Below are 23301 nucleotides of genomic sequence, written 5' to 3'. Positions count from 1 at the left end.
ATTAACAAATGTCTTTTTCTATATGCAATATATGCATAGGTAATATAATTCTATGGCTGATTGTTATTTTTCACTCATAATGATCTTTAGATGATTATCAAAAGATCAATATAATTTTTGGAATTATAATACATTATATATTTTATGTGGTATATATATATATATATATATCATTACGTTTCTATAGGCAGTAAATAGATTTATGTTCAAGTTGACTTTCACTATTTCTAAGGTATTTGGAATATGACTTCAATGAGCAAAATGAATACATTTCAGTATAACTCACGATTAAAAGCTTCATGATAACAGCTGAATTCATGTAAAAAAAGCTTTACTTTGTTTTTCCACAAAACTTCTGCGAAACATAACATATTTAAAATATAATTATTTTCAAATAATAAAATATCATTTTTTGCTGAAAAAACGACATTAATGTACAAAGAATCGATTAACAAACATTTAATTTGTTTTGCCCTTTATGTAAAATTAAACCTCTAAAAATGAACAAATCTATACCAAAGTAATATGTCAATCATTGACGGGAACTGCGACGACTGGTTTTTGATTTCGTTGTTGAATCTGTATGTCAAGTAGTGTTCACTTTGTGTGCTGAAACATACAAATGATATATTAACAAATTGTTAAATATAAATTTATTAAAGAGACAAGAGCGAATGCTTACACGAGACTGGTATCCTGAGAGGTGCATCATCCTGTATAACACATTCATGCGTATGAGTATGAAAGAGATACTGTACCAAAAGTTGCTTGTCTTCTCCCACACATGGATCATAAAATCCAGGTAGTTGACTCTGCAATAATATGAGATTCCATATGACTTATAAATATTTCAATTTTTACTTCATATATACTTTGGTTTTTATAAGAAATGGATTACAAAAATTAAAAACGTTTTACATAACAATCAGTGACAGAATGAAATTAAGTGTGTGTGTGTGTGTGTGTGTGTATAAAATTGTTATTTTAGAAATAAATATTAAAGAGCCATTTACAATGGAGATAACTGTAAGAAAAATTGATTAGTCATAATCGATTACTCTCCTCATTCGACTGTGATTAGTCGATTTCTTACAACTTACTATAATTGAAGTAGTTTACTACTTCAATTATAGGAAACTGTCTACATATTAAATCTTAAGTAAAATAAAAAATATCAGATTTTACCCACGCACACACACACACACACACACACACACACACAGATTTTTTGGCAAAAAAGATTCAAATAAAATAAAGACTCTTGACATAAGAGATGAATTTATAAGGGCGCACCTTAGATGCCTTATGAAGGATCAGTTTAGAATCTTTGACTAAACATTGCAAAGGAATCGTTACGTCTATCATTTCATCTCTGTGTCCGCTTTCGTCCGTGATACCTCGATCTTGTTGTGGATAAACGAATCGACCGTACAATGCTTTAGTAATGATTAATCCTTTCTTGGATTCCTCCTCGGCTCTTATCCTGCTGACAGTTTCCTTCATTAGTTCAGTGGCCGCTTTAGCTTCCCTTTGTTTCTCCAACATTCGGGACTTGTTTATTTCTCTCTGTTTCTCCTTTTCCCTCTCTGTCCGTTCTTTCACGACGGGATCGATTATGAGTTTCTTAATGACCGTCCAAGTGATTATGGGCGCCACAGTGGCATAAAAGACCGGAGCTGGAAGAACTTCGTCACACAAATGGATAGGAAACGTATACGCCTGTGAGGCGCGACTCAATCTAAGTTTTAACGTGACGCCAGTTGGAACGCCGATGCGTACAGCCGCCGAGACCGAGCTATGCTTGGAGACCTTCTTTTCTGCACCATATTCGAGAAACGCACCAAATGTTCCAGCTCTATAAATTAGATAGAAAAGATTATACACAATTATTAAATTTACTGGAATGATTATACGCAATTATTAAATTTAATGGAATGAAATAACATTAACAGTACTAACTTAACACTACCACGAAGCTTAAGTTGCTTCTCTTCCATCTTGTACGTATAGTTAAGACTGACAAAAGAATGTAGAAGTCCGAAATGTATAGAAAACGCCGTGTACGATTGCGACGTGTCTCTCACAATCATTGTGCTCATGGCGTCTTGAATGCCAGCTCTGTATGTAAGGTATCCTACCGTGTGTTTATCCAATTGCATCGCAAGAGCTGTAAATATAACAATTTTATTTAAGATATTCTTCTATACATGAAGCGAACAAATATGCGAATACTATAAGAGACTAAGAATTACATGGTTACAATTATATTACAAAAATCGCAAGTGAACGTACTCCCAACGTAGCCAGCTTTCACGCCATGCGACGTAAATTGCAGTATCGTTGCTCCGTCACAAAATAATCGTTTTGTTAATGTACGAAATGCTTTAAGGGAAAACGTTGGACCGTTGCCAGCCCCAACCTCTACTTCAACCCAACCCTTTGAAGATACCAGTCTCTTCGCCGAGACATTAATGGACCCGGAACCTGTACCATTTTGGGTCCCGAGCTGGCCGGACATAGTCACTGTGTCCCTCAAGGTCAGAGGGGCTTCAATAGACTGTGCAAATGACATCCCGCTGACTTCAATGCATGAAAACAGCCCACTGCTGAAACCAGGTCCACAACTTTTTAATCAAGGATTATAATTATTGATTCGTTGATTTATATATATATAATAATACTGCTTAATAACAAAATTTCATTATTAAGCAATCTACTATGTTTTATCATAATAATATCAATGTTTTATTATAATAATTTAGACTCATCAATCTTACCCATCGTTGTAATCTTCATCGTATTTACTGAAAAGATCGGTGGCATTGATGTTTACCGTTACAGTGCCTTTGGGATTAGTGTGCTGCTGCAGACGTCTCTCCTCTCTCTCCCTCGCCAGCCTCTCGTATTCCTCTCGAATCTCTTGAGGTGTTTTTGTACGTTGCACAATTTCCCATCCTTCCGTCTCCAATCCACGGATACCCAGCGAGTCATAAATTGCCCTTTGATGTGGATCGTTCAGCACTACAATACCAATCATTTTACATCTAAGCTTTATAATTAAACAAATAAACCCCAATATAATATACATATAGTTTTAATGCTTTAAGCAAATAATTCATATTGCAAATAAATAAAACATTTAATAAACATTTTATTTCATAACTTGCTACAGTAATAATAATAAAAGGAAAATAAAAATAATTACAAAATATTAGCTACATGAAATCAATTCTAAATCAATATTTTCCTGATGCAAATATACATATATCAAGTATATTATAATAACCTTCATACGCTTTCTTTGTGCGATTAAAAAGAATCTCTGCTTCCTTTTTAAGCGTTGGGTCCACATGCTTATCTGGATGGTAGAGTCTACTAAGTCTGCGATAAGCATTGCTGATATCCTCAGGACTAGCCTGGAACATCAGAGACATTCATTACAGCAGAGAATATATGATTGCATCATAAATAAAAGGTAGCTTTTATGAAAGAAAAGATAAAAAGGGACAGATTTGAAATGACATTCATTCATTCGTAATGCAAAGATTAAACGGATTTGCGACCTGCAATAAAAAATTGTGTTACAGGATAAAAAAAATATGCTAGGAACGAGCGATTGGCGAGGCAGCATCAACGTCGCGTTTTCCAATCAATTCATTTACGATTCTTCGCGTTGGTCGCGAAGAACCAAATCCTCTGGAGCGTCGTTACGTCAGCGTGCCGAAAACGAAGGTGTCACGTGGAAGGCGTACGAGACTCGATTTCTACCCCCTTGAGAAACCGGGCGAATTGCATGAGGAACGGATCGTCGAAGCGTTCTCACGTTTCTCGAGATGTTCAGGAACGTGTAGTAGTCATCCTCGATCGTGGTATCCTGATCGGTCTCGTCGTCCATTTTAAAAGTCGCGAATTTCGCACGCTCGCCGACGAGTCTCCGGTGAGCGGTGAGCTCAGGCGCCCTGTTTCTTTTGGTTTCTTTCCTATAGCTTTTTATAGGTTACCGTGCAGAAAGAACAACACGGGCCGGTAGGACGCGTGGTTCCCCCGGACGCTGCTAGATGGAGCCCGCTGTCCGAAATTTTACCCGGAGTGAGAGAGATCGGGAGGTTAATTGTCGAGTATTGTCGGACAAGAAAATCGCGAAGATGTGATTATCCGTTAACAAGCTGCTCGTTATTGAATCACTCGCGAAGTGTCATCGCCGAGCTAAATGCGGGACATGGTGAGTGAGTATTGCTAACGAAATTGCGACGAATCTTAGTTTTGCCACGTATCATATTTCACGAATGAATAACATCTAGTTTAAGAGCATTTTTTAAGTATCTACTAAGCCATATAAGGTGTCGTATAAACAAAATTAGTAAAAGCGTAAAAGTTGTCTGTTAAATAAGCGTAAAACGTACCATTTGGTGCAAAAAAATATAAAAGATATATATTCGTAGATGTATTTAATATATTTAATATATGTTTATGATACAGAATATTTAATTATAAATTTATATCTATATATTACATGTTACAATAAATTAATCCATAAATTATTTTTATATTATTTGAATATTATAAATAATTCTCTTTATATTAATATGAATAATTATTTAATTTGGAAGACACAATCACATAAATATTTTATGTAAACTGAATAATCTTAATATGATGTACAGATAAATAAACATGAATCTCTTTTTATGGGCAGATCGCTTGTTGAGTGTTAAAATAACACAATGCCTGGAAAAATAAAGGTGAAAATACTGGCAGGTCGCAACCTGCCAGTGATGGATCGTTCTGGTGACACGACAGACGCTTATGTGGAATTAAAATTTGGCAATATAACTTATAAAACAGACGTGTGCCGAAAGTCGTTAAATCCGCAATGGAACTCGGAATGGTATAGATTTGAAGTTGATGATGCAGAACTACAAGATGAACCGTTGCAAATCAGATTGATGGACCATGACACGTATTCTGCCAATGATGCAATAGGCAAAGTTTATGTAAATCTGAATCCGTTATTGTTGCCTGGTGTACTGCCTTCTGTAAAAAATATTTGGACCCTAGAGGCAGCTACTGCTGGTTCGCAAGGTATATATGATATATGTAATACAAGAAATATACTTATACATTTTACATATTTTTAAATATTTTCTTTTTGCCTTATACATTTTATAGGGTCAGTTATGACTGGATGGATACCTGTATATGATACAATGCATGGCATACGCGGTGAAGTTAATATTATCATTAAAGTAGAGCTATTCTCTGATTTTAATAAGTTTAGACAGTCGTCCTGTGGAGTACAATTTTTTTACTGTAAGTATATTTAATTTTTACAGCATAATAATTTTAAGATAAAAATAAATGTTATGTAGACTACTTCATTTTAAATAGTATACTTAATTTCATAATTTATTTTTTATTAAATTGTTACCTTTTAAAATTTAATATCTACTTGCGTAAGTCTATTAAAGAAATATTTTGAGATTTACAATAAATATTTTAAATACATTTTAGCACCTAACATACCATATGGATATCATGCGCAAATGATACATGGATTTGTTGAAGAACTTGTAGTTAGTGACGATCCGGAATACAAATGGATTGATAAAATAAGAACACCTAGAGCATCGAACGAGGCACGGCAGACTTTGTTTTTTAAATTGAGTGGAGAGGTCCAAAGAAAGATTGGATTAAAAGCGCTGGATCTTGGTGGAAATGCTGTAATTGGGTAAATTTTATTGTTTTAGCAAAAAAAACTATTATTTATTTTTATTATTTCATCACGTTGCTCAAATAAAAATTAAATTGGGTATTTAAAACATTTTGGTGTCTAAATATTGGTATTTTTATTTTATAATTTGATATTTGGCATATCAGGTATCTGCAAAACTTTGATCTGGAAGGTGAATCCGGTATTGTTGCCAGAGGTATAGGTACAGCAGTGACGCTTGTAAAACTGCACGACGTTCTCGGTTTTCCTTGCGACAGCATTAATATCGAGGAGTAGGTATTTCTATTACATATCCAGTTATGAATTACCGGGTAGTCCTTGTTGAAATATAAATGCGCATTCGATCATAAATGATAAACGATAAATTATCGCGCAATTGCGTCTGGCATCATGCGAGCCAATTAAGTAGGTGTCGCCAACTCACATAATCTACGATAAAGTTGGCGCTTCCAAACGAGCTATTTCAAGAATTTCGTACAAGGAAATATAGCTATTTCTATTTTACGGCTGAGGCATTCTATTTCCGTGGCTGAAAGTAATTTGCGGCAGATAGATATGGACGACCCGAATTTATTGGACGAATTAATTTTATCTGCAATTAAATGCTGATTATCTTTCATTTAGGTTCTCGTTACTTTGATATTACGAATAGATCAAATCAAATTGCTTATCGTCGTTAATAACACGTCGATATCTGAATTGGCAGTCGATTGATATTAAGATATTTTCTTAATTCTATATCTACTAATTTGGTCTAATCTTTTTTACGTAATAAAAAAAAGTCAGCTTTACATTTTACAGTTTCTTTGAAGCATTTAATTTTATGTTCAATTGTCGAAGAAGACACTCTATTATACTATATTTACTCCTCATCATAAAATAGCTTCTAAATTATATTCTTTCCCGATCGCTTAAATTAAATCGTCCATCTCATTGTTCTTAATTATATTGTACTTTTTAGGAAGTATACAAATTAATTGATACTTTTCTTCTCTTTCCTACCCTCATGCGTTTGCATAGGATCGCATTTGCGCTTTCCTCACGCACAATAGCGCGAACGGAACGTTATGCTGACAACAGCGCGCCGTTCATTCCCATTTCAATTCCCGCTTCGTATCCCATTCGTACAAATAGGAATCTCCCGTTTTACATGCAGTCTACGTCGTCTCTAACGCGCCTGGAACGCGCCGCAAAGGCTCCTAAATATTTTACTGGAGCGCGAAGGAAACATGTCAAGCGTATTCCCTTTTTACGATCCAATACATCGAGCATGGTGAGTCTAAGAATAACTGCGTCCAGTAGCTCGGATGTCACTCCGTCTCCGGAAGTCAGCCGGAATTTAATTGATGAGACGATGAGGTCCATACGCACTATACTAACGCCGGAGGACACGAAAAAAGAATCACCGAAAGATCGGCTCTCCAAGCAAATCAAACACCTGCGTAGCAAATTTGACTCGGTCGGCGAAGAGAATCATTCTGCCGCAAAGTCCAATTCTGAAACCAATACAGTCAACTCGTTCTCTATGAATCCTGAGGACAGAAATCTCAAAGAAACCAAGACCGGTGGGATAATGGCCGCGTTACTAATTGAATCTATACATAAGATGCCTCTGGAAAATATGAAAAATACTGATCCTATTTCAATTTTTCCCAGCGAAAAACAATCCAATGAGGAGATAAAGAAGGAAACACACTGTGAAAATCCTAAAAATGTGAATAGTAACGTTCAGAACGAAGAGCAGAAACAGGATGTCGCGTCCTTGATCGATGAAACGGAGATGTCCTCTTTTGATGACGGTAATTCTACGGATGACGAATTGTCGGAGGACACCACGAGCTACAATATCTTGGACGATTCGAGATACTCGGTCGATAGAGATTCCGACAAAGCGGAGGACTCGTCGAGCCTCCAGGAAAGAATTCCCATCACGCACTCCAGCGCGGAAAGCTGCACGGATTCTACACTGCAGATGGACTCGAACGTAGCAACGAATCATACATCATCAAATCCGAATTTAACGAGCACGGAAGACATAATACGAAACGATGTAATCCCCATAATTACCGTGGACACTCAAGACAGTATAGACTCGGACACATCGATCAACATATCCGGATTTTCAAATAGCGAAAGTCAGCCAGATATTATAAATTCATACGTTCTTGCCGAAACCAATATCTTTACTTCAAAATTATCTCGTTCGTCTGATAATCAAGAGATCAACGACTTAAAACAAGCATCCGACACTTCTGAGAACGAGCGTTTAAGAAATTTGGAAATGGATAATGATAAGCAACGTAGCAGTGTTATATCCAAGTCATCAGTTCCCGAGAAAACGTATCGTGTTTATTTGACGAAACATGAACGAGATTTATCGGCACGACTCGAGTCTCAAGACTGTGATCACACGAACGCAGACGAGGAGAAAAACGATCCGGCCATCAGTTTATCTCATGCGATGACCCGGACTAGTCTATCGAACGAAGAAGCTCGCGCAATGGCAACCATCAAGAGACGGAGATGTATGCACGATTTAATCAAGCTGATCGACACGAAGATGATGGTATCCACATGTCACAGCAAAAGAACTGTATCATTGAGGAGCAAGAGGAGAAAACACGAGAGGAAGATGTCCCGTAAGGACTCGAGAAAGTTGAGGAATTCGTTTGACAAATTTCTTTCCTACGGCGCATCCACGAAGAGATGTTTATCACATAGACGTCCCGAGAAGGACGTTTCTCTTCGCGTTTCTCGTATTCGCTCGATTCCCGATCGCCTTTCCTCAGGTCAGCATCCGATTCCCCATACTACTTCTCGTTCTTGCGACTCCTCTTCCGTTAGTTTAACCGACCGCACGTGCATATCTCCATCTCCTGCGTTCCACCGTCCGCATGACGGTTCATCCGGAATCTTGGGAAAGTCGCCGAGGAGCGGCCGCAAGAAATCCGACGCGGTACCCGCGGTATCTATCAGTTGCGCTTGTAATCTAAAAGAAACGTGTCATATTGATTGCGCTATGCCCACTAACAATGCTAATATGACTTACAACTCGCGTGTGTCCCATCCTTCTCCCGATCTTAGGCAGCAAGATGAGACGTCGGTCAGTCCGTCCTGTCCGCTTCCGGCCGTTCCCACGATGGCGACGAAAATGTCCCAGTCACCAGCGACTAGAACGCTCGCCAACGTACCGCTTCACCGGAGATCTAGTGATTCCGACCTGAGCGTTACTCCTAAAGGTATATTGAGTTATTTCTTTGAGCAAAGAATGAGATAAATTCATGTAGAAATTGTACTACGATTATTGCAATATGATCAACATTATAAAAGATTCTTTTTTGTTAGAATTTTAGTTACTTATAAAGATTTGATTAAAAAGAAGAGAAAAAAAAGAGCGAAAAGATTATATTCGTGTCTCAGGTAACTCTCTTGGCAGTGACAGATCGATAGCAGGACCCCTAAGGACACCGACTGCGGTCGTTAGACCTATGAATCAAGACACGTTGGAAATGTTAGAGTATCCATTCATCACTATGCAACATTATCCACCTGGCTTCATATTACACATAGGTAATTGAGTTTATTAAGTAAGCGTCTTCAAAATCATGTCTTCAACGTGAGACGCTATGTCCTTTCAGTCCTTTACAACGACAAATAAATCCAGTTGATTCACTTAAAAAATATAAAAGTTGGTGTAAATCATTAATAATGAGCTGAATTATATGCGCGATGGGGACAGGTGGTCTAGTGAGCTCGAAGTCGGTAAAATTACTCGAGAGGATAAGTAATCTGGAGGAACCGGAGGGCCGAGATTCCTGGTGGACTGAAATTAGAATGGAAGTTAGATCGCACGCGAGAGCGTTAGCTTGCAACGTTGTTATAGGCTATAAAGAAGAAACTAGTATATGGTAAGAACTTTTGTTGCATGTTTTACTACCCATAAGACACGAACTTTTTAAGTAAGAACAATAGTTTCACGTAAGCTTTTAATTCTTTCTGGTATTCCGTTGTATTAACAATGTGCGTGCAATTTTTTTTATAGCGACGACGTGTGCGTGCTGAGTGCTTCCGGTACCGCGGCAGTCATAAATTTTCACAATTCCGGTCAAGATTCGGACGGTGTTGTTCTGAATAAACTTCAGCAAGGTGTACCCGCAACTGCCGTGGATTCGGAAAAGTGTCAGCAAAAGTCCGTAGCGATGAAGGCGGAGAAAGTCGACAGCGACGCATCCGTCGTGACTCATTCCGAACGACAAAATGGGAAGATATGTAAACATTCTTCCGAGAGCAACGATCACGAGGGCTCTTGTGGCCAGTCTCAATTGCGATGCAACCTGTGCCATCTCCCTTACAGCGAGGGTAGCGTGCCATTTAGAGTCAATGTATCAAAATGTGCCATATGCAAGCGTGCCAAAGTCCCGGATGTGATGTTCACTACCATAGAAGTACCCGCAAATATACCGATGACTGGAAGGGGTTGCTTCATTCAAGCGACTGTGTGTAAAAGCAAGAAGGATTTGCGGGGCGAATTGAACGCGAAGGAGATATCCGATTGCCTACCATTCTTGGAATACGAGCTACATAGTTTATTGTTGAATAAGCTCAAAATCAAGGGCATGAACGCGGTCTTCGGTCTCAGATTGCAGGTTTCCGTGGGCGAACGATTTATAATTGGAATGGCGGTAGGCACCGCAATTTATTTGACGGCTCTGCCGCCACCCACCATCCCGCAAATAGCGTCTGGCAATTCATGGCATAACGAGGAGCAGTTGGGGGAAATGCAAAAGTCTATCGTAGAAACAGTGAAGAAGAATAGAGAGTTTTATCGTCTGAAACCTATCGGAGTCAACGTATGTGGGACTTAGCACCGTTTTCATTTCAGAGAATATCATCCTAGAGTTTGATCGTTAATTATAATCGTGACGCGATTGTAGGAAGTCGAAAATGGACGCATTCCGAGTACCTCTGATACAGACGAATCAGACGAGGATCTGCCGGAACTCGATCTTGGATTGGGTACTCGCGATGCGTGTGTCTTGGAAGTGGATGACATCGAGGATATGGACCGGATATCGTCGTTAATGGACAGCAGACCACCTGACGATTTCCACGTTGTTAACACACAGACTATACCTGGACTCGAAGATTTAGAAATTGTGAGGAATTTACAAATGTTTACACAAATCTCAAGAGCTAAAATTCCTATGGGACAATTTTCGTCAATGCCATCGAAATATTTTGCCAGATTACTTCAGGTACGATTTTTCATCTTTAAAATGTTTCGTAGAAAACGTCTTCATTTTGGAATACATTTTTTCGTGTATGTTTACTTATGATTGAAAACATGCTTAGCGAAAAAGAAATATTATCACTTTAGTAAAACATTTTTCACTTTTTTCTAGTCCTTATATTTTAAATTAAGACGGATGGTTCCATGTGCGCTGTGCGATATGCAGTTTAAAGTAGCATTACCCGAACAAGATGAGATACAATTAACCGTTGTTGGTATGGCACTTGGTTTAGGGGAACCTTTGAATACAAATAAATATAAAAGGAAAATTGTGTGTCGTTCCTTGAGTAAGGATCAAGTGAGAAAATCAGGTATTTTTTGAAACAGTTTTGTTTACAAATTACTTTTTTATTTTTATTGAGAATTATTATCGAATTTTATATTACAATTTATAGTTATGCTATCGTTAATGTGTATTTCAAGGGAAAGATTAATTCTTTTATTTTTTTTATTTCTTCTTACATCAGATGATAGTGATATGATATTCAGCTTAGATGAGGATCATCTAGAGAACAATGTTACATCCGACAATGCAACACGTACTTGTGCAGGAAATCCTGCATTCAGTGGTACGCCTGTACAAAAACCAAGACCACGTTCACCTTTGCGTGTAAAATCATTCACTAGTCATAGACGTAAACATGTAAGAATTTTTCTTTTAAATAAATATATGTACATATATGTTATTATATATATATATATATATATATATGAATATATGTATACAACATATAAACTTATTGTTAATATTTATACTCGTTATCATGTGTTATCACATTCCCATGCTTGCAACTTTTGTCTTTAAATTTATCGTATAAATACCAAGCATGAATAATATATATGGGGCATTCCATGCCAAGTGAGCCACCCAATTTTTGGGCTTTCTCGTCGCAGCGCTCTTTTCGCTTGTCGTTAGTAGGCATGAAAGGCAATTTTGAAAATAAAGTGCAGACGTATTCTTATAGAAAATTGAACGCTCTTTCACGTAAGAATATTCTTTTTTTGATCAGACCGGTTTACGATAATGTTTTTCAGTTTTGAACTTTTCAAAATGGCGACGCGCCTAAAAGGCCGCTCTCAATTTTCTTTTAATATAGCTCAAAATGTAGCTCTAGATCTCTACTTTGTTACTCTAAAAGGACTTAATGGCACACGCATTCGTTTAGGAGTAAGAGCTAAGAAAGTGAGGAAAATGAGTGGTGCGGCAGGGGGACGGAGCGACATTGCCTCAAAGTAGAGACCTGGAGCTACATTTTGAGCTATATTAAAAGAAAATTGAGAGAGGCCTTTTAGGCGCACCGCCATTTAAAAAGTTCAAAACTGAAAAACATCATCATAAACCGGTCTGATAAAAAAAAGAATATTCTTACGTGAAAGAGCGTTCAATTTTCTATAAGAATACGTCTGCACTTTATTTTCAAAATTGCCTTTCATGCCCACTAACGACAAGCGAAAAGAGCGCTGCAACGAGAAAGCCCAAAAATTGACGGTTCTACAGTTCGGTAACCAGTTGGCCTACAGGTATATTATTTGGCATAGAGTCTTTATTCATCAAACTGTTCAAGTTCACGCAATATGAACGAAATCCATGGAACTTCGCAAAATGGGTGGCCCACTTGGCGTGGAATGCCCCATATATATATATATTATATATATATGAGAACTTTCTTTTATACTTTAATTCATTATAGGTGCCTTTGAAAGGAAGATATGGAGTGGACATTACGCCTTTATCTTATCTACCAGGTGGAAGAATAGAAAGATATCAAGGCAATCTAAATTTCTTTTTCATTCGCGAAAGTACATCAATCCGGGAGGTAAATTTTGTAACATTTACAGTAATTATTCTCGACGAAGTGTTATAATATTTAACGATAACAAGCCTGATGATATCATTATAGAACGGTGGATTGAGTGGTTTTACTCACAGTTTCGTAATGGAAGTTTTGGCGATTGTTCGCGCGCACATTACGGCATTAGGCGGTAACGCCATGGTAGCATTCTTTATGACACAATGCGTGCTTCTTCACAGTCCTCACAAAAACCAAGTTAATAAAAATATGTATATTATTTAATGTGTAAGCACATTCTCATGTTTGTTGCATACTTTATAAAAAATTTCCAGGGTCAATGTCTCATTAATGTGGGTGGTGACGTTGTAACAGTATCTTATTATGCGGATGAGAAACACAACGCTGTCTCAAATTGCTGACCCCAACCTCCACATTCAGCGCCTCCATGAACGACTATTTAATACAATGGCAATTAATAGTGTGACTAAATATTTGCCAATATTAATTCTGTTATATATAGAATCATATATTATCGGTTCCGTGGAACTTTTACTGCATTGCACAATGCCTAATCTCAAAATGTCTCTTCATAACAATCGATATTGTTATTTATTATTAATTTATTGTACAAAAGTAAAGCTCTAATACTTATATTTAAAATATTTTCTTTATGAATTAATACAATAGATACAATGAAATACGACAAAGGATATACAATCTATCAGCCTGTTGTTGTAGATTTAAAATACCTTATATATTTAACATCTATTGTATGACTAAGTATTTAGATGACTTAATATTATTTATTAATTCTAATGACTAAACATAATTATATATACACATATACATATGTCTCCAGAGGGATATCATGCCTTATAAAATAGCTCTATGCGTATGTCATTAATTTTCTTAGTTGTATGATACTTTTCAATTTTTTGTAATAATTTAATAATTAATTATATAACACAAAGTACTCCCCGTTATTGATAGTGACAATCGGAAAGCTAATAATTCTCTATACATAAAAATTAATAATTTTAACTATGTAGAACTTTATAGAAATATATAAATTGTGCCCTGCGCGCGCGCAATTGCTCTATAAATGCCAGACTACTTCATAAATATAGGACTATAGGATATTAATTTATAAAATGCACAATTTTCGAAAGTTTTTCTAAACATTTTTTTTAAATGTCTAAAAACGTTAAGAAAAACACAAGATTATATTTAAAGTTTAAAAAAAAAATAGTAAAATTCTCTTAAAGGCAGCAGGTTATAAAATAAAGCAGTTTATCCTATTCAGAAATAAATATTAGTTTTGATAACTAGGTGCCTTCAAAAACTGTACAGAATATATTCTATTAACAAACTTAGTGATAACTGCAGCTCTCAAATTTGATTCTTCGAAATCTATGAAATTAATAAAACAAGATTGTCACACCTTAAAAAATTAAATCTAAAATAATTCACACGTTTACATCATTTAAACCTTAATGTGTTTGGTTGTATTAATATTTGAAAAAAATATTAATACGAAAGATGAAAAGTTTATAAGAAATTATTAACTTAAAGACAGATATGTTGCTATGTTTGATAGTAGCCAATAATGAAATGATAGTTTATCTGATATTTTCAATTCTTTCAATTATTGGTCACATTCTGTAAAAATACGTATTGCTAATTAGCATTCTTCCATTGTAAAATTAACGGAAGAATACAAAATAATAATTATTTGAATATGTATACAAGATTATATATAACAATGTTTTAATTTATGCAATTGTACTCGAACAAACCATTCGTCGCTCGAATAACATTATATTATTATATAACCAAATATGTTGAATTATGATCTAAAATTGTTATATTTTACGATTTAAATATTGAGATAAAGATTTCTATCTAATATTTAATATTATCCGAAGACATTTATAACTTCATTCGAACAATTTATAAATTGTATATTGTATTATTTATCTCATTTATCTCTGATTAACCGTAAAACTACGAAATATTTCAAATGAAGCAAAATGTTCATTCGGATGACTCTAGTCAAACTCATTGTTTTCTCTGTTATCACTATTAAATTATGTTTAAAAATATTTGACATTTCTTGCGTTATATTCTTTTCTTTAATAAACAAACTGTGTTAAACGTCAAAACATAAAGAGGTAATAATAAGAAAGAAGAAATAGCAATGTTATGTTCAATTTAGTGGTATGAAAATCTGTTTTTATAATTAATTGGAAAATTTAACAGAAAACTTTTGAAATGGCTATGTCACTTGGAGATTCGCGTTCTTGTATGCAAGACCAGATACTTTAATTATATTCAATTACATAATTGTATTTAATTCATTTTCTTTTTCTTTTTTATTGAAATAAATAGAACGCTAAGAATCCTTTGATTAATACCAAGCAGCACATAGTGCCTATAAAACCTTTAAAAAACGTTTAAAAATACATAATGTGTTTTTTTAGTGCTTTGCAAGCGCTGCTGTTTTACTTAGGCATTTTATTAGGTCTGAAAGATACAACTGTTGCATATATATTTCCAGATCTTTTAATAATTATCCACAATTTTTTAATTTGTATCATCATATTTGTATTTCACTACTTTTACCATGACTTTTAGTTTTCTGTGTCTTTTTAAATGCTCAAATTATGCGTTAAAATAGCATAACGTTCTCAAAATGTTACAAGTGTAAAAAGAATTTTTTTTTGAGATCTTAGCGCGTAACACTACCGTGTCTCCAGATACCATATATGTATTTAAAATTTTAATTACTATTATTGTTTGTACATACTTATATTTATAATTTTATATATTCTCGCTAAACATTTGAATATTTTTTTTTAATTTCTTTAACCTCTTAATTATTAGAATTTACTATTATTAGATTAATGGATTAGATAAAGATGAATAATCAATTTTGATAGTTCTCGTCCCTGTCTAACCACATAATAGTATGGAGAAGAATCACAAAAACGTGGACATTGCCGTATGAGATTTAGCACACGAAGAAGGCCAGGATCGCCAGGATGTCCATTCAGGTTTCTCTCTGGTAAGATAGATCAGGCTTATAATTGGTTACTTACTTAGCTTATGCGTATGCAGTTCAATTTCATACATGCAAACATTAAAAGTGCCGATACAAGCACTATTGTATATATTGTGCTATCACTGCATGAGAAACACATTCACGGATGTACGGGGATGTATGGTATACGATATATACCATACATACAATGTTCGCCAGTGAATGTACACCGTATACATATATATGAATATATCACGTATATCCTTTATACGTGTGTATATTATATATACATATATATTAGACATTATATATGTATAATATGAATACCATGAATATATACTATATACAATATATTCATGTGTATGTATATATTCTGGATCGAAAACAAATATCTATTGAAGTTCTTGTGCTATCTGAACACGTGGGTAATTGCTAAGACATCGACGATAGGACATTAATCTCCAGAGTCCGCTCGTGACGATATTTGGTCAACTCTCAATCTCGAATGTTCTTTCAGTTACGCTATTATTGTATAGATAGGATAAAATTGCAGAAATTATATCGCTTTTCATATAAAGATTGTAAACTTAAAAATAGTAAAGAATGTTCTTAAATTTTTTATTGGATAATAAAACTGTACAATCTTTTACTTTTTATATATATTTTTCATAATTCGTTTGCGTTATTTTAAATTTAAGTAAGGATTTTTCAACCCTGCAAATAGTACGATTTATTAAAAAACTTGTTGCCTAAATCACACCATATAGGCCAAGCAACACACAAAAGTCAACAAAAAATCAAAATAATTTTATTTGAGAATATTAATGTTATAACCAAAAATTATTATTTTGACTTTTATAATGTCAAAATAAAGTCATTTTGACTTTTTCTTGACTGGCTATGTTTCTTGGAAAATTGTCAAAATCGAAATGAAAAACTTTCATTAAAATCATTTGTAGACTTATTAAAATTCCTCATTTAAAACATAAATTACTTTTATAAATAATCCCGAAGAAAGTGTGTAAATACAATAATTAAATTTCTAGTCGAGGTAAAGCAATTTAGGAGTCGCAATTTCGGCAACCTTATCCTCTAAGAATGTTCTTTTCTCTCATTTATTTTACGGATATTTGTACTGAATTGGAGCGTAATGTCGTATTATGTCTCCATTCAATTGCCCTTTTTCTTAATATATTTCCTAAATCCTTTATTTTCACGGATTTTTCGGATAAAATATATCCTGTGTTAACTTTCCGCTATTTTCGCGCAATTTGCGACTCGCATTTAATTGTATTAATCCACCCGTGTTTTGAGCCCGTTTTCGTAAACTTGAATTCTCACGTAGGAGAAATATATTTTTGCGTTCAACACAAAAAAGGAAATTATTACAGCTTTGTTTTCTTTAATATATATATATACTCGCAAAAATTATTTTTATAATATCAGTTCAAGAAAATATACTAAATAATTTTTTGGTTTATATTTACTTAATGAAAAAACGCATTCGCCCGGAATGATGTCGTACGCAATGTTTTCTAAATTGCCAGACAAGAACATTCGTTTGTATTATATAAGATGTGGTCTGTGGAAAATAAGACCAATGACAGCGGTACCTGCATGAGACGCGGAAATTTAAAATATCCACAATAAACATGCGGTGAGACAATATACGGAAGGGTAGCAAAAATAAAACATTACACAAGATAAGTCCTCAGAAAATATTAGCGCTGGTAAAAATGCAGCAATATTTTCTTGCGTTTTACAAGTCGAGACCACTTACGTGATGTGAGTGTTAAACGTATTAGACGATAAAGAAAAAAAATGAGGAAAAGAGAGAAAAGAGGATAACTGGAGCGGTTCTTTGGGTACAAAGTGACAGAGAAACTTATTCTGTTAAACGTAATCGATCACGTGGCAACGTGACGCTTTTCGTGCGAGATATCGAAATAACTCGCATGGTATAACAATTAATACATATACTCAGATAGCACAGAATATTTATAATAAATGTTAATTACTAGATATATTTATTTATTAAAATAATATATAAATTTTTTATGCATATTTTATAAAAAATAATTTTATTCGAAATATTATTAAGATATGACTAAATATATATATTTTAAGTAATATTTATGATAAATATAAATAAATATTTCATAATATTTATAATGAATGTTATAATCTGTGCAATTTAAGACGACACAAAATTTATAAAATATTTAAAATAAATTTTACAAATATTTACAAATATTTTGTAAATATTGTATGCTGTCTGAGAAGATATTTCATTGCACATCTAGGGCGGTGAATTAATAGAACAACTAATCAAATGCTTGTCCCAAAATTATCGCTAAATTCAAGTATAGTATTGATAAAAATATATAAACAAAAATACAATTCTACCTGTTTGCATTTGGCTAAATAAAAACACAAAAAAAAGTGTCCGCACTCTTAAATCACTCGAAACAATCTTCTATAATGCACCTACAGTCTAAAGCACTCAGTAGTAGTCATGTTACTTTTTTCCTTTTCTTTAAAATACAATTCGAGATAATATTTTGACACAATATGTTGCGGCTAAAGGACAGACGCCATGTCGGATGACCGTACATTCTCGGGAATGAAATACTCTTTATTTCCTATCATACCATATAAAAACTTACCTTTAATAACTTATCGCCTATATTCTCCTCTCGTCGACATGATCTGCTCCGACCGTCCTCGTACTTTCCTTTCGCACTCTCGCAACTCGATTTCCGCAAGATTCATCCGTCGCCGGAAATCGAGCTTGGTTGTCAGGATCAAGTTAGTCTCGCACGTGACATCCTCTTCTTTCTTCTTTTTTGTCCTTTCTCAAACTTTTTTTCAGCAGAATATCGCGATATTCTGTATTTATGACGTAATTTTATATTGATAAAAACTTTTGATGTTACTCCGAGTCGTACGTAAAAACACCACTGCATATTCATATCAATTCCTTCAGATACATTATTCTTATAACCATGGTCTTAAGTTTACGTAATCGACTCGAGGTGAATACAGTTGCGCAAGCAGACAATTTTCTGATGGAGACACGTGCAATCTCGACCGCTTGATATTGTAATTTAAAGAGCTAAGAATAGTTTATACCGCACACAATAGATTCATAATATCGTGGATAAAAGAGCAAAATAGGAAGATAGAGCGAGAGACGAAGAAGGATGGTGCAGTTGCGTAGTACAATAAACGACAAAGCATTCTGAGAGAATCACTTTATATGCGTATATATATATATGTATTTACCTGTTATATATAATAAATATATTATTATTTCGCAATGAATGTATTAGCACGAATATATCGCATCAGCAATATCTTACATTTTTGTCCGTTCCATAAATGATATAATAACATATCGAGCTGCTAATATATATTCGATGACGTAAGACGTAGAGACGTTGGAAACAATGCGATCTCTTAGGACAGGGATCTCTGGTCCGGCAACGTATGTTGGCGAAACCGTCAGGAAATTAGTCAGATAGGTAATCTTGCAATGGCGATCAACTGATTACAAAAGCGTCGGAGCTGAATGCGCCGTTTCAACACGCCGGGACAGATAATGCAGAGATAATAACGTTTTCGTTGGTTGTCTGGTATTTGATTTGAAGGTTTACTTATTGAAACAACTGGAGGGCAACATTCGTTTGTATTCTTTTGTATTCCCGTTCTTTTCCGTAATGAATAAAAAAGCTGTCCCGAACGCATCGACAGGCGAATATTTACTTTCTAAAACTTGTAGAGTAAATTGTCACTCTGAAGAGTAAACTCTCATTCTTAAAGATTTAAAAGTTGAGCCAGTCTTTTTTAAGACTGGCTCAACTTTTATTCTTTACAGTGAGATTCCACTCCTAAGAATTGAGAATATAAATTGAAAATATATCACACTCGTACACAACTCAGAATTGATCTATAATAAGTCGCTAAAAATAGAAGTTACAAATATATAGCATTAATTTCTTTTTGATGTTTTCCTATCAAAGAAATTTCATTTGTATCGCTCAAGAATAATTTATTTTAATGGCATTTTTACACCTGTATGATGATAATATATTCAATGAGATAAATAATGAGATAAATAAAACAAAATTCGAAAAAATGCAAATACAGTAGTAATTCCTTTCAACTTTACCAAGAAAAAATTCATTTGAATCTTTGAAATAACGCCACGGACCTGGCTCTCTATAATTTTATTTGTGAAATAGTTCTGTACAATCATCGAAATATAATCAAGCAAATCTCATTCATCTTTGGATTAATGGAATTAAATTAAATGGCAAATGAGCATGTATGTTTTGAGATATTAACTAACACGTTTCGGAAATTAATTTAAATAAATGTAATTTATGTTTAATTGAATTGAATCTTGCGTTCGGACTAATTATCCTTGTCATTTACTGCGATCACATTACAGGGCGCAAAATGCTTAATTTGTAAAATAAACGACACACGTAGACGCACAACGCTCTTTCACATGAAGGATCATCATCTCGCAAGCGACGCGAAGATGAGAGTTATTAATTGGAAACAGTAGTAGTCGGCGTGAAAATCGATACGGCATAACGTTCCTACGTTCTTACATTCGTGAAATGACAATGTTAATCTGGCCTATAATCTAATAGTTAAAGGTAGTGCATTAATAATTAATTGATTAATTAATAGACGAGTAGTTAGTGAGAAGTTGATACATTCACAGTGTGATACAGCATAGATTTAAATGGTTGTAGTACATCATTGCGATACACTCTTTATTTGTGATGTGGCAACATGTAGAATTAAGGGTAGTTTCAGTTTTCGAGGATTTGATATTTAGCACAGCTGACATTTGACGTTACTCATAAAGTTATGTATGATCAACAAAGAGAATGAAATATCGCGAAATTTGATTTTATTTTCGTAACTACCTAATTATTTTTTCTCGAGCGTTACACGATTATGTTTTTGAGTGCTCCAACATGTCGGGATATTAAAGTGCTCGGAGAAAAATTATTTATATCAAAATTATCTTTGTAATAAAATTATCTTATAATATGAAATTTTTGTTCCGCTAACGGAACATTAACTGTTAATAGGTGCTGTAATATAATATATGTTTAATTGTTAATTAAAGTCCCTTTGAACTTTTCGCTTTCGGTGAACAAAGAGAGCAAAACTAATTGCTTTAACGCGCATAAAATCCATATTTAACTAGATATATACTTACTTTCACGCAGGAACGACTCAGGGTGCTCTCGAGGGGATCAATTTGGTCTCTTAAATGCTGTTTAAATACAGCAAAAATGAAAACGAAAATTATACCATTAACGATGTTAACGAGATCGCCTTTCAATGGGTTCTCTTGCTCTTTTCTGTCTTTTTATTCTTTCCTCTTTTACATTTTCGGTAGACGTGCTGAGTTCTCTCGACGACAGGACGATCGAATGGGAAACTTAAGGATAACTCGAATCGTTTATCGCTTGCGAATAGAGAGCGGAGTGTGATGCCTGGTTCTAACGTCGTTTTCCAAAGCGCAAGAAAACATGATCGACGTCTTGCCTCTTGACGGTACTGTCGTACCGCGGTAAGTTCTCTCGGTATTCTGAAAGCAATTCAAACGCGAACCGCACATAATTATCTCCATCGCCGTAATTAGTCCTTCGGTTTCGAAGACTCATTACATGAGATAGCGTCGATGGTATAACCATTAACTGAAATGTTCTACAGATTACATGATTACATTTGATTTCATTTTATTTGATTGTAAATCCTTTTACTTAATTACAAATAATTTTCTAAATCATTACATATAAAGTCATTTGATAAAATAAATATTATAATTTCATCTGATTATACAGTGATTTCTTGGGATTGAAAATGCAATTATCGGATTTCTAGTAATTACAAATGTTTTTACTTTATTAGAAACATTACGATGTAATCGTGTAATATAATACGCTTAATATAATACAATGCGTTTGATGCGCAAATCGAAATGCTTCCCTAAAATCCTATATATATAAAAAAAATACGATCAAATGTGTGTGTGTGTGTTAGAATTATTTATATTGTATAATACATTAATTTTATCAAATTCATGGTGATTATACACGATTTCATTACAAATTTCATAATTACACATGATTTCCAGTGATCGGAAAATTGATTTCCAATGATTACTTTTTGTGACTTTATTACAAAATTTTTAATAATTTTACATTTTTAACTTCATGAGTACATCTGATTGTAAAAAAAATTTCAAAGACTCTATTCCTCGATTACATTACCTTTTTAGATAGCATGTTCAGACGCAGCATTTAAAACTGATATACAATAACAAAGTTTTCGAGCGATAATATATAAATTAATATAGGCGGTAATAACAAAAAGAGCGATAAGAGGTACGTGTTGTTTGTTCGTATTCGCACGACATTTGCCTTTCATTCGTTAAATAAATTAAAGTGTCGTTCGCCTCGCGCGGCGTGTGACGATAGAACGAATGATTCGGTTAGATAAACTATTACCTCTGTCGTCGATGAAGTCGTTCATGTCCCTGACGTCCCATATTCTGGCGAAGGCCATGCAGATTTTACGAAGTCTTGGCGGAAGCTCGTCAAGAAATCCTGGATTGCACGGAATACCGGGCGACCCGGCGAGAGCTTCCCCAGAGAGGACTGCCATGGTCGTTACGGACACAAGAATCATCAGCGTCGAGCTCATCATTTTCGAACTGTAAGCAAAAAGGAAGAAGGATGCTTTACATGAGATACCTTTTTTTAAAGGCTTGTCATTTATTTAATCCGTAATCATAACTTTTATTTTGATGTTAAACTTATGGGAAATATAGTCAAACATCATCAAAAGCAATCGATAATAGTTTCACTTTGTTGTGTGTAAGTTTTTATCCAAAATTGTCGATTTCGTTAATTAAAAAAAAGTGTTCCTTATATGAGACAGAAGAGATTCTTCCAATTTCCTTATATAAGATAATATTTTATAATAGGAAACTATATTAAGGAAAAAAATAAAGAAAAAAAATTCAATCATTTAGTAATTGTATAAATTGTTCGATGACTTTGTTATTTGAAAACGCAATAATCCTAAGATTAGGAATTATTTATAAAATAAAACAGTCAGAAAATAAATAAAACTTGATCTTCTTAATAATTTTTAGAAATCTCAAGTACCTATAGGTATTTTGAGTCCCACGGCTTACCGTTTCACAATCAGCAAATCTAATTTTTACAATTAGCAAATCATCATATCTCGTATTTTCCAATTAATACGAACTTGCTCTATCGCGCTACATGCAAAATTTATTACTAAATATTTATTTATTTTATAATAAACAAGGATTTAAAGACTCAATTCAATAAAACTTCTAATTTCATAACATCTAAATTCACAAACGTTATATAGACAACATTTAATT

General features: G+C 34.2%; 3 protein-coding genes across 4 annotated transcripts; 1 reads left to right on the top strand and 2 right to left on the bottom strand.

Moving 5' to 3' along the window:
* Window positions 1-472: 472 nt before the first annotated feature.
* Window positions 473-3981, bottom strand: LOC108780725 (dnaJ homolog subfamily C member 11). 2 transcript variants are annotated; one of them, XM_018548521.1, is made up of 8 exons: window positions 3824-3981; window positions 3287-3416; window positions 2778-3021; window positions 2293-2606; window positions 1960-2167; window positions 1294-1855; window positions 683-812; window positions 473-609 (listed from the first exon to the last, which is right to left on the bottom strand). In XM_018548521.1, exons 1-8 carry the CDS (start codon window positions 3893-3895, stop codon window positions 587-589), a joined length of 1683 nt encoding a protein of 560 aa, XP_018404023.1. In that variant the 5' UTR covers window positions 3896-3981; the 3' UTR covers window positions 473-586. The 2 variants fall into 2 exon arrangements, with proteins under 2 accessions (XP_018404023.1, XP_018404024.1); XM_018548522.1 differs by having other exon boundaries at window positions 2293-2603.
* A 148-nt stretch (window positions 3982-4129) lies between these two features.
* LOC108780706 (C2 domain-containing protein 5) lies at window positions 4130-13329 on the top strand. Its single transcript, XM_018548498.1, has 15 exons — window positions 4130-4222; window positions 4697-5082; window positions 5170-5310; window positions 5512-5728; window positions 5878-6003; window positions 6752-8970; window positions 9152-9301; window positions 9471-9639; window positions 9774-10581; window positions 10666-10986; window positions 11134-11332; window positions 11489-11664; window positions 12713-12838; window positions 12923-13069; window positions 13147-13329. The coding sequence occupies exons 2-15, from the start codon at window positions 4725-4727 to the stop codon at window positions 13231-13233; spliced, it is 5244 nt and encodes a 1747-aa protein (XP_018404000.1). The 5' UTR covers window positions 4130-4222; window positions 4697-4724; the 3' UTR covers window positions 13234-13329.
* Window positions 13330-20971: 7642 nt separating this feature from the next.
* Ms (neuropeptide receptor myosuppressin) lies at window positions 20972-22613 on the bottom strand. The gene is made up of 2 exons (XM_018548530.1): window positions 22394-22613; window positions 20972-21471 (listed from the first exon to the last, which is right to left on the bottom strand). The coding sequence occupies exons 1-2, from the start codon at window positions 22590-22592 to the stop codon at window positions 21383-21385; spliced, it is 288 nt and encodes a 95-aa protein (XP_018404032.1). The 5' UTR covers window positions 22593-22613; the 3' UTR covers window positions 20972-21382.
* Window positions 22614-23301: the final 688 nt, after the last annotated feature.

The sequence above is a fragment of the Cyphomyrmex costatus genome, unplaced genomic scaffold, assembly GCF_001594065.2.
Source record: "Cyphomyrmex costatus isolate MS0001 unplaced genomic scaffold, Ccosl1.0 scaffold726, whole genome shotgun sequence".
Taxonomy (NCBI): domain Eukaryota; kingdom Metazoa; phylum Arthropoda; class Insecta; order Hymenoptera; family Formicidae; genus Cyphomyrmex; species Cyphomyrmex costatus.
This window is presented reverse-complemented; position numbering and strand designations above follow the sequence as displayed.